This window comes from Neolamprologus brichardi, chromosome 16 (assembly GCF_056152115.1).
Source record: "Neolamprologus brichardi isolate AB-2024 chromosome 16, ASM5615211v1, whole genome shotgun sequence".
Taxonomy (NCBI): domain Eukaryota; kingdom Metazoa; phylum Chordata; class Actinopteri; order Cichliformes; family Cichlidae; genus Neolamprologus; species Neolamprologus brichardi.
In genome coordinates this window covers 26,119,218-26,134,754 of record NC_142119.1, presented here as the reverse complement: position 1 = coordinate 26,134,754, position 15,537 = coordinate 26,119,218, and the positions used below count along the sequence as shown (strand labels likewise).

The 15,537-nt window shown below is 40.1% G+C and overlaps 1 protein-coding gene across 5 annotated transcripts in view; it reads left to right on the top strand.

The window, feature by feature from the left end:
* The window catches only part of pkp4 (plakophilin 4), a 95,994-nt gene that overhangs the window by 35,851 nt on the left and 44,606 nt on the right, over positions 1-15,537 (top strand). For all 5 annotated transcript variants that reach the window (XM_087830187.1, XM_087830190.1, XM_087830188.1 and 2 more), the window contains exon 3: positions 10,376-10,488. In XM_087830187.1, coding sequence (XP_087686313.1) covers positions 10,376-10,488 — 113 coding nt within the window. The remainder of the gene's footprint in view (positions 1-10,375; positions 10,489-15,537) is intronic.

Genomic DNA, 15,537 nt, shown 5'->3' with positions numbered 1-15,537 from the left:
TGTCAGTGTCAGATAAGAATAAGAAAGAATAGCCAATCAGTATGCTTGATACTTCCATTGTTTAAAAGCAATGAAAGAGAAACCTGTCACGATTTAATATACTAATACTCAACTCTGGTTTGGTGGCCCCATCATCTGTCTGCTTTTTGCGGATGATGTGGTTCTTTTCACTTCATCAGGTGATGACCTCCAGCTCAGAATGGAGCAGTTTGCAGCGGAGGGAGAAAATGCAGGAATGAGAATTGCCACCTTGAAGTCTGAGGCTGTGGTTCTCATCAAGAAAAGAGTGTCTGCCCTGAGATTAAGAGAAGTTTAAGTATCTTGGGGATCTTGCTCAAAAGTAAGGGGGGTCTGGAGCGGGAGATTGACAGATGGATTGGTGCGGCATCAGCAACCATGCAGAAACTATTGATCTGTTGCAGTGAAAAAGGAGCTGAGCCTTAACATGAAGCTGTCAGTTCATCAGTCAATCTACATTCTTATTTTCACACAAGATTTGGGTAGTGACCTAAAGAATGAGATTGTTGATACAAGCGTTGAAAATGAGACTCCTTCATTGGAGTCTGTAGACAGTTCCTTAGTGATAGGGAGCTCATTCCATCAGGAGAGGCTCAGAGTAAAGTAGAGACAGTTGAGATTACTTGGATGCCCCTCAGACACCACCTAGAAAGAGGTGTTTCAGGAATTTCCTCCTGTGGGGAGATGATATCTCTAGGGTGACTTGGGATCAACTCGGTGTACCCCCTGGAGTAGCTGGAGGTGGCAGCTAGGGAGAGGGAGGCCTGGGCATCTGTTTAGACTGCTGCCCGTCGACCCAGACCCCAAGCAGTTGGGTGTGTGGATGCATCTATGCATGCGTTGTTCAGGATTTCTTAAAAGCTTCTTAATGATTTAAAAATCATTCTTACCATAACTGAATCTTTCAGTATACATTATCTTTTAGACACTTGTACAAGGTTCACTTTCAAACTAGCTGTGATAGGCTGATGTGAGGTAAGCTCAGGCAAATGTTTAATGTTCTGCAAAAGGTGGCTCTATGTTCAGAATGTCAAATCATTAGCACAGGGAATATAGTTTAATTGCCACCAAATAATTTACTAACTGAGGCATTCAATTTATTGTTCCATGTTGATTACTAGATTGCATGCATATTTAAAGAGAACCTATCATGCTAATTTCCAGCTCTAATGTTTGAACCGTACTAGACTAGCTTTGCATAATTCGAAGCTCAGAATAATTAGTGGTGCAGTCTCTAGATCATCCACTGATTAGAAAAGGATTTGACCAACTTTCTGCTGATTGGTTGTCTTCTGCGCACAGTAGGTTTGAACAGCAGGCGAGTGGTGCTGCCGTACTCACAGTTCATAGCCAGAACTGTGTGCCTGTCCACTCGCATACAAAGCCAAAAGTTTGGCTAAAAAAACTGTAGCTGAGAAAATTCTTGTAATGTTAGGAGACGTTTTGTGTGCCCAAGATGTGATTTAACATGTGATGAACGTACCAGGTTAAAGAGATTTAACCTCACGGAATTAAAAGAGAATTATGAATGAAATAACTCAAGTAATCTGACATCAGTATAATGTCCACAATAACCTTGGTTTCAGTGAACAGAGCCATAAGTGGTAAAAATGTACTGGTACAGCATAGAATTAGATTAGATGGCAGGAATGACCGAGATCTGTACCAGAAATCCAAATGTTCATGGAGCCAATCCCTCTACTGCAGGATAATCCTGCTATGACCTTGAATTCCATATCTGTCTACAGACAGTTATGTCAATTTATTCTCTATAGAAGAATGTCAAACATGATTTTAGTAGCTCAGCAAGTTTTTGCTTTAAAAGCTTGTAATGTTGTAATAAAAGTCTTAGCAGAAATGATGTTCTATTGTGAGCTTGCTGTTCCATTATTGTTTGTTAGTATAACTGTGGACTTTTGCCATATAATGAGCTTTTGCATTATAAAAAGCTCTGGAGCAGCTGTGGGTGGTAAAGCAGTTTTTCCCCGTGATTCACCTATAGCTTATATTCTCTTACCTCAGCAAGCCACTTTACTGTATTTATAAATGTCTTTCTTTGCAACATAGCTATTACAATTCTGCTATGGTGGCATGCTGCTGCAGCCAGTTTCCTAAAACCTTAGTATTTAGCAAGGTGACTTTGTGGCAGGTTTTGTAAGTAAATTCCCTGCGTGGTTCCTCCAGGTCTGTTTGCACAGCCTGCTCTGAGGCTTGTTCTCTTCTCTCACACCTCAGGCCTGCTTTTCTGTCCCTGCTGCTGCAGAAATCCTATAACCTCTGCTGTCATTCTCCCACTGCGTAGTTGCGTCTGCAACACTGCAGTGTGGGTGCTGAGCTGTCAGGGCCCATTGCCCCTTAATGAACAATCATATTTTTGTTACATTCTTTAAGTGGACAGTCTATATCAGTTACCTAAAATGGATATAAATGCTGCAATTGATTGTGCATCCTACACTTTCACTGGCTGACAGTCAGATCAGATATTAACCACATCTCTTACTAATTAGCAAGTTGCCCTGAAGAAATCACTTGACTCTGCACCACCTCCTGCTCAGCTGTTGTACGTGCCCTGCTACATATGCTACAAACAGTGATGAAAGTATTAGTCATATCTGCATATATTTGACAGTATATACGATAAATTGAAATGTTTTATAGGCAAATATTGGCTGACGGATACATATTGGTCACCCATTACGACTTGATGTAAAACATTCCTCTACAATCAATCTTTACAGTGATACACTTGAACTTTCAAAGCATTAGATATGCATTAAAATGGATGGAATGATGTATTCCGGTTCCCCAAATTGAAAGTTAGCAGAAATACTCACCAAGGTGATGCTGGATGCAGAATATGCTTGCTGGGTTTTTGTTGAAGTGAAGACATAAATAAATACAGTACATTGTTACTAATTCATGAATGTAAAAAGTAATAATAATATACAGATTAATAGAGTTAATTGTGGCATGTGTAAAATTTTATGCAAACGGTGTCAGAAGTTAATGAACTCATCTGTTTTTAATTGACCTTAGGACATGTAAGGCAGCTCGTGAATGGTCATTAAGGATTTTTAGATGATGATGTTTCCAAAGCTAATGAATTCTGACTATTTAAATATTGTTGTAACAACATTTACAACCATTGGCTCCTGAATAAGATTGTAAATTGAAGTTAATTAATGGCTGCTAAGCAGCACAAGGCCAGAGTTGTTATGGCAGTGCTATGGACAAGTATTATAAAATATAATGCTTTAGGTCTGCAGTGGAGCCAGGGTGGCTTCTACTGTAGGACAATGAGCCAAATGATGCTGCAAACTCTACTGCTTAAAGTATTGATAATAGCCTCCTAACATTTAGCACCCTTAAAAAAATCTGTGGTTAGGGTTTTAAGTGGGATGCTTGAAAATATCAAGCAGTGATCTGTAAATGAAAACGCTTTATAAATTCAAGACTAAAAGGAGCCCACTCAGTTCTGACTCAGTAGGATGCACAAACTTTCGTATATGGTGTATTTACTGTTGAAAGTTCATGAAAAGTAGCATTTCAGTGTTTGATATGTTTGCTGAAAGGGTTTACTGTTCTTTCTGTTTTTAAAAAAAGAAAAAATGTGTAGTGTGCACATGTGTTTTAGGTTTACACTATAGTTGGAGTGGTTCATGCTGTAGTTTGTTTTCTTTGTATTGTAGAAGTATGCTGTTTGCGAAGAAGTCATTCTTTTTTCTTTTTTTTTTTTTAAAGGCATGTGTAAGTCAGTGTTTTGTTTTGTTTTTTTAATGAAGATACATGACATTTGGGATGTGTGTGTCTGTGTGTGCGCAAGCTTCTTTTATTTATACACTGTTTGTATGCTGATGCAGCATTGGGGTTAAGCCTCTTCAGGCATTTCTGATGGGTCTGTACTGTCAGCAGGACCCCTAGATAGGACGTGGGAGAGTGTAAGTTGCTAGCATGATCTTCTGCCATGTGTCATTTGTTTCTTTAGGGCCTTTTTAAAGACACAAGGGGACAGGATCTGATTCAGCACTGTGACTACAGGCAGATCAGGCCAAACAAGCTCATTGTAATGACAAATAAAAGCACTAGGGCCCTGTTGGCACATGAAAATTGGTCATCTGTTGTCCCTATCGTCTCCTTCCACTTGATACCAATAGAAGCTTAGGCTGGGCCCAAAATCTTTGTTTAAGCTTAACAAGTTTCTAATGGTCATTACTGCTGTGCTTGGCCTTATTGTACTGGGGTGAATAGAAAATATATTAATTCCACAGAGCAGTGACTTTTCTCGTTTTTCTTTCTCTTCCTCGCTCTCTCTGGCTCATATGAGCCCCACTTATGAGACTGATCCTTGTCCCTTTTTTCATCAGACCATGGGTCCCATTTTGGCACACAGCCCTTTGTTATAACAAGGTAATTATAGACGCACTGAAGTCATGTTCATAATAGCCTTAATGACTCATGCAGGATAGGGGAAAGTCTATTGAAATGTGTGCAAGAAAATGAAAGCTCTAAAACACTTTTTTGCTAAGGAGAGCCTGAGGATGTGATAATAAAGAGGCATTTATGGCAGTAATCCTTGGTGCCAACTGAGAGGCCATTCTCTCAGCATGACAAGAATGATGCCTTGTTGTTTTAATGCCTGACTATTTAGATATCAGTCTTGAATTCATTATTGGATCATTGGATTGTCATAACTATCTACAGTCATAACAGTGTGCAAGAAAAGCACTGTAACCTACACTGTAACATGCATGGTAACCTGATGCAATGTCCTAGAAACACTGCATTGATTCACTGTGTAGCAGATCTTAACAGCACTGATAAGTGTATTTATAATAATATGTCATGTAAACACAGTATATTGATTAGCACAAGGAGAACAACAAAAAGTAATGGGTTGCAATTGTATCTAGCTTGCTCACATTGCTAATGCAATAGCAGTGCTGCTGCAGGCATATTCAGATTTTCTTATTTTCATAGCTCCGACAGTTGTGTATGGACTCAGCTCTGAGTTCTTGCCACGTCCCTGCAAAAACATAACGCTTTGTTCAAGATTTATTAGAGCCAAATTCAACACGATCAGCTCGGTTTCACTCATAACAGCAGAGAAATGCAGAGATCACAGCGCAAAAGCATGAATGCAAACAACGACATCGCCCACGGCATAGGCGTAAGCTCTACGGAGATTCACTCAGTACCATAAATTAAGCTGTCAAACAGGAGAAAATACCTGGAAGACAAAGCTCCAAGCTGGAAACTTTGGACTGTCTCCATGCTTCTCCATAGTAAGAAAACAACAGGGTTGGGGTGGGCTTGCAGGCAGTGTGTCCACCTACTATAGGCTGGGAACTCTGAATATCAATAGTGACAGCCTTATGGCTGCAGCAGATGTCTCTCTGTGCTGTGCCTGATCAAGATCATAGACCAATTCATCAGTGGGATTAAAGAGCAGCCAGTTTGTGTGAAGTATTTAAAAAGACACAACTGTGTCTGTTTTGCTTACACGTGCCAATGTATAATAAAAACTTTGCAGCCCGAGATGAAGTTGCTGGACTCGAGAAGGACGCGCGTTGCCAAATAAAACAATTGGATTATGAGCTTAGGAGAAAGAAGGCATAGAACTGCTGGGCCAAGAATAGTGACATTTGCAGGAGCAGGAAATCTCTGAAATCACTCTTCGTTCAGCCAGTAAACAAAACAGTTTGGTGCGTGTTTCTCACCATATGTTTGAGTCTTATCCGTAAGCATCTGTCAAAGAAAGCATAAAACATTCATAACTCAAGCTATACCCATGCAAGATCATGTTTATACATGGATGAAATTGCACATATGTCTATTTATTAGTCTCATTTATGCTTGATTGTATCAAGCCAGGCCTTGACCCAATGCTCCCAGACTATCACTGCTAGTGGGAGTGTGCTCTTTAAATATATGAACGGTCCTGTCACCTTGCTGTTTTATACGGACTCACCAGGCTCTTTATGAGGTAGACCTTTTTTACCTGCTTATTAGCAGTATTTAATATCTAATTTGCCACATCATCACATGGTAACAATACGGTTCATTTAGGCATGTATATGTGGTAAAAAATGACCTGATAAAGTTTAATTAGAATGCAGAGTAAAGGTGATTTAATTGATCTTAAACATAGCGTGGTTATTGGTGCTAGCTGGGTTGGTCCAAAACTGCTGATCTAATGGGATTTCTCAGCATCATTTCTTTGGGTGAAAATGGCTTTTGATGCCACAGCTGAGGAAAATGACCAAACTGCTTCAAACTAAGGGAAAGGCAAATTAACTCTAACACTCTTTACAACCAAGATATGCTGATGAGGATCTATAAACGTACAATACATCAAACCTTGAAGGGCATGCACCACTGCAGCAAATGATCAAAGCAGGTGGTGCTCCTTTCAGCTAAGAAGAGGAAACTGAGGCTATAAGTTGCCCAAAATTGGGACAGCAAATTGGAAAAATGTTTTCTTGCCTGATGAGTCTCGATTTATACTGCAATATTCAGATGGTAGTGTCAGAATTTGGAGTATAGACTACTGGTGATTGCATAAATGTGTGGGAGATTTTGGGCCCTTTAGTACTAGCTGAGCATTGTTTAAATGCCGCAGCCTACCTGAATATTCTGGCTTTGTCCATCTTTTTGTGACCACAATGTTCCCATCTACTGATTGCTGCTTCCAGTACCATAATGGGCACTATACCCAAAGGACCTCCACAGGCACCAGATCTCAATCCAGCAGAGCACTTTTGGGATGTGGTGAAACAGGAGATTCGCATCATGGATGTGCAACCGAAAAATCAGCAGCAACTGTGTGAAGCTGTCAGGCCAATATGGATTTCCTTGAAATCTCTGAGAAATGTTTCCAAAAGCTTGTCTAATCTATGCTGTGAAGAATTAAGGCAGCTCTAAAAGCAAAAGGTGGTCCAGTGGGGTTTTAGCAAGGTGGCTGATGAATATATTTGTGTGTCCATATGAATCATCTCCCCTATAAATGTCACTGTCACCTTATGTTCTCTTTCCTGTGCACAGGTGCCATACTCACACTAGAGTAATTCAAGATTTGTATGAGAAGGAATGGGGCTCTGTTTGAATCACTGCACCTTTTTCTCTCTCTCTGCTTGTGACTCACACAGTTGTCACTAGCATTCAGTATCATTCTCTTAACTCTTACTACTTGTTTCCTCTGAAAATTCTTCTTATATAAACTAGCCCTCTGCCACATTGGTGATCACTTATGCCACCTCCAGACTGCAGATGCAGCATGTGTTCAATCTGCAGTGAACCACTTGACATTTAAACGCTAGTTTAATTAATTTTTTCCCTCTCGATTGCGGTGCTGGGTACTGTACCAACCTCTTTCAACCATAGTCGAGATGAGACTGACTGACGAGAGTTGACCCATGCAGTGGACCCACCCCCAGTTTTGGTTTTGCCGTGTTGGTCTGAATGGTGTTCAGTCCTGGGGCTTGAATGAGAGAACGGCCTGTATTGTTGGTAACCGTCGCGCTCTGTGTGCCTTTTTTTTTATGAGTAGCTATTTTGTAACAGCTAACTTCTTAAAATGAATGTTGTGTCAGAATGTATCAAACCCGTTGACAATCTGCATATGTCTAGTTCAGAAATTCATTTCAATATTTGTATTTTGACTGCTTACACTTAGCTCTATCTGTCACAAGAACACTGAGAATGGAAACGGGAGTGACTGGTTGGGATGAAGGGTTGAAATTGGCAATTTTCATGCGACTAAATCTCTCAGTAGGGGTTATGTGTCACAGAAAGGATTGATGGCTCATTTCTTCCTCTAAGTAAAGTGTTGCTGTGGCCACCCTGTTTCCGTCCTGCTTTGCTGTATGTGCGCTCTGCAAGCTTGTAGGCATATGCTTGTACCAGTAACGAGGAGACGATGACGTGATTGTTTTTGTTTTGTTCCTGGAGAGTCATCCTACAAAAGGCTGCCTGTGCTAGGCAAATAAATGATTAGTATAATATAAAAAGACACAATCTAATCTTCAACTTGAGTCTCAGCAATGACACTCAAGAGCCAATCAAATTTAAAATATGAATACCAGACAAAGTGAAATTTAATCAGAGATGAGTGACAAAACATGATTGTTTAGTTTATATAACTGCCAGAAAAAAATGTAATAATGTAAATCATGCATTTACTTTTTGTTTACCCCTCAGCCTTTGACTTCACATAAGTAGCTCTGGTTTTATAGCTGGTTTTTTTTAACTTAAAGTGTTGTGTGTAACCATGTGCCTCTATCACTGCTGTTATTAGTTTTACTGTCTGCATTTTTACCTCCATTATTTTCTTTTCCATTTTCCCTTTTTCTTCTTCTTTTGTGTGCCTTGAAAGCACTTTGGATCAACTGTGTTGTGTTTGAAGTGCTTTACAAATAAGGGTTCCCAGCCACGTTGGAAAAAAAGAAGAAGAAAATCCACAAGGAAGTAGAACATAACAGCTTTCCTACCCGCTTACTCTCTCTCACTGAAGTCAAGCTTCACATATCTGCAACTGAGGTAGATTTCAGGAAAGAGGTGAGCAGTGGAGAGTACAAAGTAGTAGTTTGGGGGAGGGGTGGGCAGAACATGTCTACAATGTAGAGGGAAGTTTCAGTTCACCCCCAGGGAACACGCAGAGTAGGTGTGAAAAGTAGGCTGGTCTTGGTGCTTTAAACTGACTAAATTTCCTCAGTCAGGTCACAAAAGGAGGTGATAGGCAGGTAATGTGTTCGTGTGTAGATTTAGCTGGCTGCGAATAAAACTGACCGTGGTCGTGGGCATTACTGGAATGGCTAAGGAAAGGATTACACTCTAAGGACACGGACAATGCGGACCCCAAAGCCAAGTGTTATTCCTGTTGTATTTCAGTGAAGTCTGCTTCGGTTTCACCTGAAAGGCGTAGTTGTTGGTCCATTGTGTGGTTACAAAGAATTGGCAGACACACGGATTGTCCACAATCCACTCGTCGATGTCATTCAGACCCAAAGAGACCCTAGCGTACGCATGTATGCAGAAACTGCAACAAGCTTTTAAGGATAGCGAGGGAACGATTCTCCCGTTCATTTACTGAGTTCTATTAACTGAGGTCTCCTGGAAGAAAAAAGCAAGTGTAGGCTCTGCTGCTATCCTAGCAGTGTGGTGAGTACAAAACCAAAAAAACAACCCAAAATATTCAAATGGGTGTATGTGTGCAGTTATTTAGTCTGTACCAAAGACCTTGTGTGTGTCTTATGACTGTCATGATGCAGTGCTTGGAGCTAGAGATCTGTGCAAGCAATGGCCTTGTTCAGGCTAGATAATTAGTCAAATGCTGATTTCTCCTCAACTCCCATAGGAACAGTGTCACCTAGGCCAAATATCACCATTGAAGTGGTGCTCGTCTTTCTGTGTGGGCTTGGAAAATTGCATTGCCGTGTAGGCTACAAGTACATACAGTTTGTTCCATACGTTTTTGGACAGGGGACAATTTTTCTAATTTTGGCTCTTGACATCATCACAGAGGATTTAAGTAAAACAGTCGACATGTAAGGAGTTTAATAAAATAGTTGCATTAACTGCTTGGGACTTACTGCCTACAGTGTGTAAAAATAATAGGGATCTGTTGAAAGACATAGAAAACAATAATCACAGTAATGTTTTTTGTAAGTGCATAATCACTTCATTAATAAAGATTACAGTTTTGTTACCTTAAAATGAGGCCTTTATGTTTATTAATTAATGCCTGTGGTGCTCTTCACTTTGCTCACATATGGCATAGACACGGTTGGCTAATTTATCTGGTTATTTTTAATATCTTGTTAAACCAATTTATACAGTCAGATGACAAAACCTTGGCTGTTTACAGTTACAGAGAATGCAACATTGCATTTGGGTGGACATGATGAAATGAATATATTTACAAAAACCAAAAGAATTTGAATTTATAATAAATCGTTTTTAAAAACCTATAGATATTAATAATCGCTGTATGTGTAAAGATGTTGGTGGAAGGTTTAATTCAGCTGTTAAGGAAGAGATGGGACTATTTACATACACGTGCTGTTATCATTATAGTAAGAAAGAAGCAGCTTGTTTTCTAGCTATTGTGTGTTCTCTTCAATGCTTGGAAAATGAAATATTCGTGATTGCGTCTCTCTAAGGAGATCTCTGTAATCTCATCATTAACCTATGCACAGTGATGAACCACAATGACACGGAGCAGGCTGCCAACTGTTAACTTTCCCCTCCCATATTGACTTCATATTTTTCACATTTGCCAATCGAAGTCCATATTTCTTTTGAGCGAGAATGTATTTCTGACCCTTAGTCCCCTGACTGTCTTTATTGTGTTTATGTGCAGGAGCTTCAGTTCGAGCGGCTAACCAGGGAGCTGGAAGTGGAGAGGCAGATTGTGGCCAATCAGCTGGAAAGATGCAGACTCGGAGCTGAGTCACCAGGCGCTGGTAGCAGCAGGTAATGAGCAGAGAGACACACACACACACACACAGAGGAAGCCACAGTCCAACACATGGCTTTTCTATCCTTCACAGCAGTGGCCATACGCTGTGGTATAACCTTATGGCATTATAGCATTGTGATGGAGCATCCCAGTATGCTCAATGATGCTCAGTGATTGGACTATGAATCTAAAATATTTCTCCGTCTTGTGCTTTAATCTGAGAGGAACAGAATCACTCCTTGCATGTGCATGCGTATGTATGTATGCATTTATATGTGTGAGCTGTGAGGTGTTGTTTTCTCAGCGACACATTGCTGTCAGTGACTTGGCTCTGTGGGCGCATTCCCACTTCATCAGCAAAGACACTAGGTTGCCTGATCATCACACCTCAGTGACCGCACATTCTGTCCTGTCTGCTGTGGCTCACATATGTCAGGTTCATCTGTAAGGCTCAATATAACGTTGAAATATCTCAACAGCCTCACAAGGCAGCTGCAACAAAGTTTTAACAGCAGTCTTATTGGCTTCTGCTGTAAAATGCGTCCATAGTCCTCTTCTGTCATATGTAAACAACAAACCTTCTGCAGCAACAGAAACAATAAAGGCAATGAGCAGTAACAGTTGCAAATGCACAAACCAAAATACTTGCACAGTATGTTTATTATTGTTTTTAGGGCTTTGTCACGTCACGTAACGTAACTGTAAATGTTACTGTCACAAACACAGGACTATGACTAAATTATTCCTGTTTGAGAGAAACAATAATTGGTGTAAACGCTTGATAATTAAAGTTGTATTACTGTTTGTTTTTTAATGTTCTGTTTTTGATGGCGAGCTATTTTTTTAATTAAAACTAAAAATGAAGTACTTCAAAATAAAAGCTCATGCATCGTAAACATGAATCCTGTTATAGTTGCACTTTTAGTATCTTAAGCTGAAATGAGAGTAAGAGAATTTGTGAGCATTATGATGGGAGTTATTTGTGTCTTTCATTTTCTTTGAATGTCTGGTTTACTGAAACAGCATACTGCTATACTACGAGTATTTTACTTGGAGTTAACCAAGCTGTACTCTGATGTCTGGTTTAGTCATAAGTATTATGTCTCTTTGTAAGGTTTGATTCCTGAGTGCTGCTATAAAAATAATGATGAGATCACAAATTATGTAAACTGTCTTTGCACTTGAAAGATTGGTGGTTAGATTCCCGGCTCCTACAAGTGTGTATTTAGGCAACACATTGAACCCCAAATTCCAACTAATGAGCGTGTGTGCCGAGGAGAAATGCTAAAAGTCCTGCATGAATAGTGTCAAAGTGGCCTGAGTGATCAGAAATGACAAAAAAGTGCTATTTACTCATTTTGTTGTTTGGATCATGTGGTCAGAGCTAAGGTACAGTCATCTTTTTGTTGCACTGTACTCCTGTAAACACTTTCCCCCCCCCTTTTTTTTAATCTTCATCATATAACCAAAAAGAAACAACTACTTCTAATTATTGCTGCTACAGGTGGTTCTTCAAGCTTCTCATATGTCTAGATGCACGAAACACCAGAGCTGCTGCTGCCTCTCCTTAAACATCTTGCACCATACTATGCCTTCTAGATGGGCATGTAAGGATGACAGGAGTTGTAGCTCTAGTGTAAGGTTCCACCCTACCCTTATCTACGTTTATCCCCTAATAGCTTAAATCTCTTACATACTACATCCTTCTGTATAGTGCTTTTTATGAGTGTGGGGCGAGCTATTTTCTTCACAAGTGGTCAGTGAATATAAATTCTGATGGCATGTTGCTACATTCACCCTCAAATGGGCCGTAACACAATTGGGATATATCTGGATACATGACACTTTGTTTCAAAAGTAGCTTTAATGGCTCTCTGAACTTTTCTGGCTTTCTGATAATAAGCCCTATGCCCTTAGATAGTGCATTCTTGCACTCTAGCCTGCATAACTCTAAAAAGCACTCACCTACCAGCACTGCTCAGTAAGTGTCCATTTCCCCTTTGTCCCTTTTTAGAGGGGTGCAAATATACAGCAGCTTTAAGTGCTGCCAAAGAGGTGTGGACAACAGCTCTCTGAATTATACACAGCCCCAGTAATTACTTTAATTTCCTCTTTCTCTCATTTGGAGCACAGTTTTAATGAGTCCAACCACACTATGGTTGTTCTTTATTCGTCCACACACGGGAATATTTATAAAATGATTCATATATCAAGAATAATTTTGGGAATAAAGCTTAAGGACAGAGCAGTCTTTGTTTACTCAACCTAATTATTCCCTAAAATATCAAATCTTGTGTGTGCTAGACACAATGAAAATATCACCCAAATCTGTTTTGTGTAGCTTTCAGCTCATTGTCTTGATCCACTGGTCCATAAGTGACATTTGGCTTGCAAAACAAAGTGTTTTTCAGAGTAGTTGGTGGACTAAATGAGTCAAATGCCAAAATCCCAGGCAATGTTGGACATGCAGTTGTCTTGTTGTAGGCTAAGTGTCACTTAAAAAGCATCACAAGAAAAAACTCGACTGAATTGGCAGACACAGGTTGTTGCTGTGGTTTCATTTTAATGAGGCTTGCCCTATAGCTCGGTTGTTAGGACTGTCAGCTTGGGACTTAAGGCTTTCCATGTATTTGCTACGATAGTAGTATGCTGTTTCTGTCTTCATAGCTATTAGTCACCTACTTATCTTGCCTGAGATACCACTCGGATACCTCTTTACCGCTTTAGAAATCTTTCTTTTTTTCACATTGCTAATGCTGCTGTTTGCACTTCTCTTGCCCACAAATTATGACATTTTACTGGCCTTCCATTCACTCGTTTTATCTTCTAGCGGCATATTCTGTGTTGTGCATGTAATGGAACATGCATTTGTTGCAAACTGTTCAGCATGCAGTTTCTTTGGGTTGATAAAGGCTATAGCTAGAGGCTATCCCAGCCAAATTTGAGCAAGAGGTACATCTTTGGGTGGTTTACCAGTCAATCACAGGCCTAGCACAAACAAAAGATTCACATCCACACCCATGTACAATTCCGAATTACTACCGTAGTCAAACTACAAAAAAGTTTGTTTTTCTGCTGCCTTCCATTTGAAGTGGTGTCAGGCTTTCCACTCGGTGAAGTCTGAGTAGCCACACCAACCTCGATTTTGCAATTCGAGATGGCAGCTGCAAGGAAAATGGTATTAAGACTGTAAAACTATTGTGCATGTGTCACTAGTTAACCTGTACATTGCGTTCATACCCAAGTATTGCTACTGATGGCAAAATTTGTTTACCTTGATATGGAGAGAAAACAAAGCCTTTTTTTTTCTGACTGCTACTGAATTATGGTCAAGTTGGGTATGACATCACTACCAATTCCAGTGTCCAACTTCCTTTGTATTAAGGTAAAAGGAATGCTGGCTTGGTCTGTGGGCAGAAAGTGGAGCATCCAGAGGGAACTAGTGTAGGCACAGAGAGAAAATGCAACCCTAAATGTTAAGAAAATACAAAATATACAAATTCACATAAAAATGTTAACTAAAGTCAGTAAAATATGTATCTGTCTGCAGGACTGATCCAGCCTTCCTCCCGCTTTTCCTTTCTTTCTGTTACCAAACATTAAGATTTGCATCTTCCATTTATTCCAGTAGGAAAGAGTTGCAAGAGTATTTGAATGTGAGACAAGGTACATGGATAGAAGCAGAAATGCCTGGTATGGGCACATTCTTAAAATTTAGCCACTGTAGTCTGACCCTCTGAACAAGTTAATTGAGTTTGAATGAAGTTTGAAACAATGTTATTAGCAAACAGCCAAGTCTGCAGTTTAGGATGCTTTTTATTATTTAAACTGAATTTATTCCCAGTGTCTGTTGGCAAAGTCCCACCTAAATATTTGCCTCTAATCATCCAGCCCTGCTCTCATCATGCAGATCACAGTCAGTGTTTTGGTTGAGCTTTGTGATGTCTGTTTGAAAAAGCATTAAATTAAATTTTCTGCGAGTTAAGTGTGCAGGGCTTTTTTTTCTGATTTGTTTTCAGTCTCTTGCATTTGCTTTTGACTGGGTGCCTTTTTTCCCCACCATCATGGATGCCCTACAACCCATTTTCACCTGAAATCTACTGCTGTAGATAGTCTTATGCTAACATAAGACTAATGCATGATGTTTTAAAGCCTGTATATGTACGTGTAAATATAAACACTTCAGACTGAGAGACTGAAACCACCTAGGACCCTATAAAGAAAACGTACAACACCGCTTTTCACACCTTTCTTTTTTTTCCCCCTTTCAAGTAAGAAGACGAATGATATGGTTGTGGCTCAAGATTTGCGAGTGAATGGAGATTAGCCTCGAGCATTGAGGTCACACTGATTGGCTCAATAGCACAGCAGGACAACAGCAGAGGTGACAACACACTTGAGGGGTTCGGATTGGAGTCATTACATTTCGCGACACCTCCAGAGCTGGCCTCCACCTTCATTTGTACAAGCAGACAGGGGGTGGCCATCAAACTTCACCTCTGGCAAACTTAACTAGAAGATGCAACCCCCACACCCAGCCAGCCTTTCATTAGCCAAAAGAACTGATGGGAAATAAAGTGTCATGTCACAGTTAGGCCTGTTGTGTATCACCATTGGCACTTTTACTCTCACTTAGCAGCGCCTTCGCTCTGCCTGCTGGTCAGCATGCAGTACGGGTGGCGCATAATCGTTACGGTAGCCATTCTTCTGCTTTATCTCCTATGCTTCAGTGAAGCTCAGCTCGCCCAACTTCCTCTTTTTAATTGCCTGCATGCTCATTAAAATTCTAAGAAAGTGCTTCTTAAAGCTCATTTAGTGTCACCTTAACTGGGAAGAAATAGCGGCAACACTTTGCTTGATATTAATGATTGGCAAATGGAAGATCTGAAAAAGAACGGGGTGGATGCACTGCTCCGGGGTCTCCTGCTTGGCCTCTGTTTCTTGTAATAACTAACTCTGGAACAGGGGAGTGAGTGGTTTTTACCTTTGATCAGTGATTTGATGTTCACACATACTTAAAATAATAAGTTTAGAGTCCTATTTAGTACCTGATAACTTGCTCG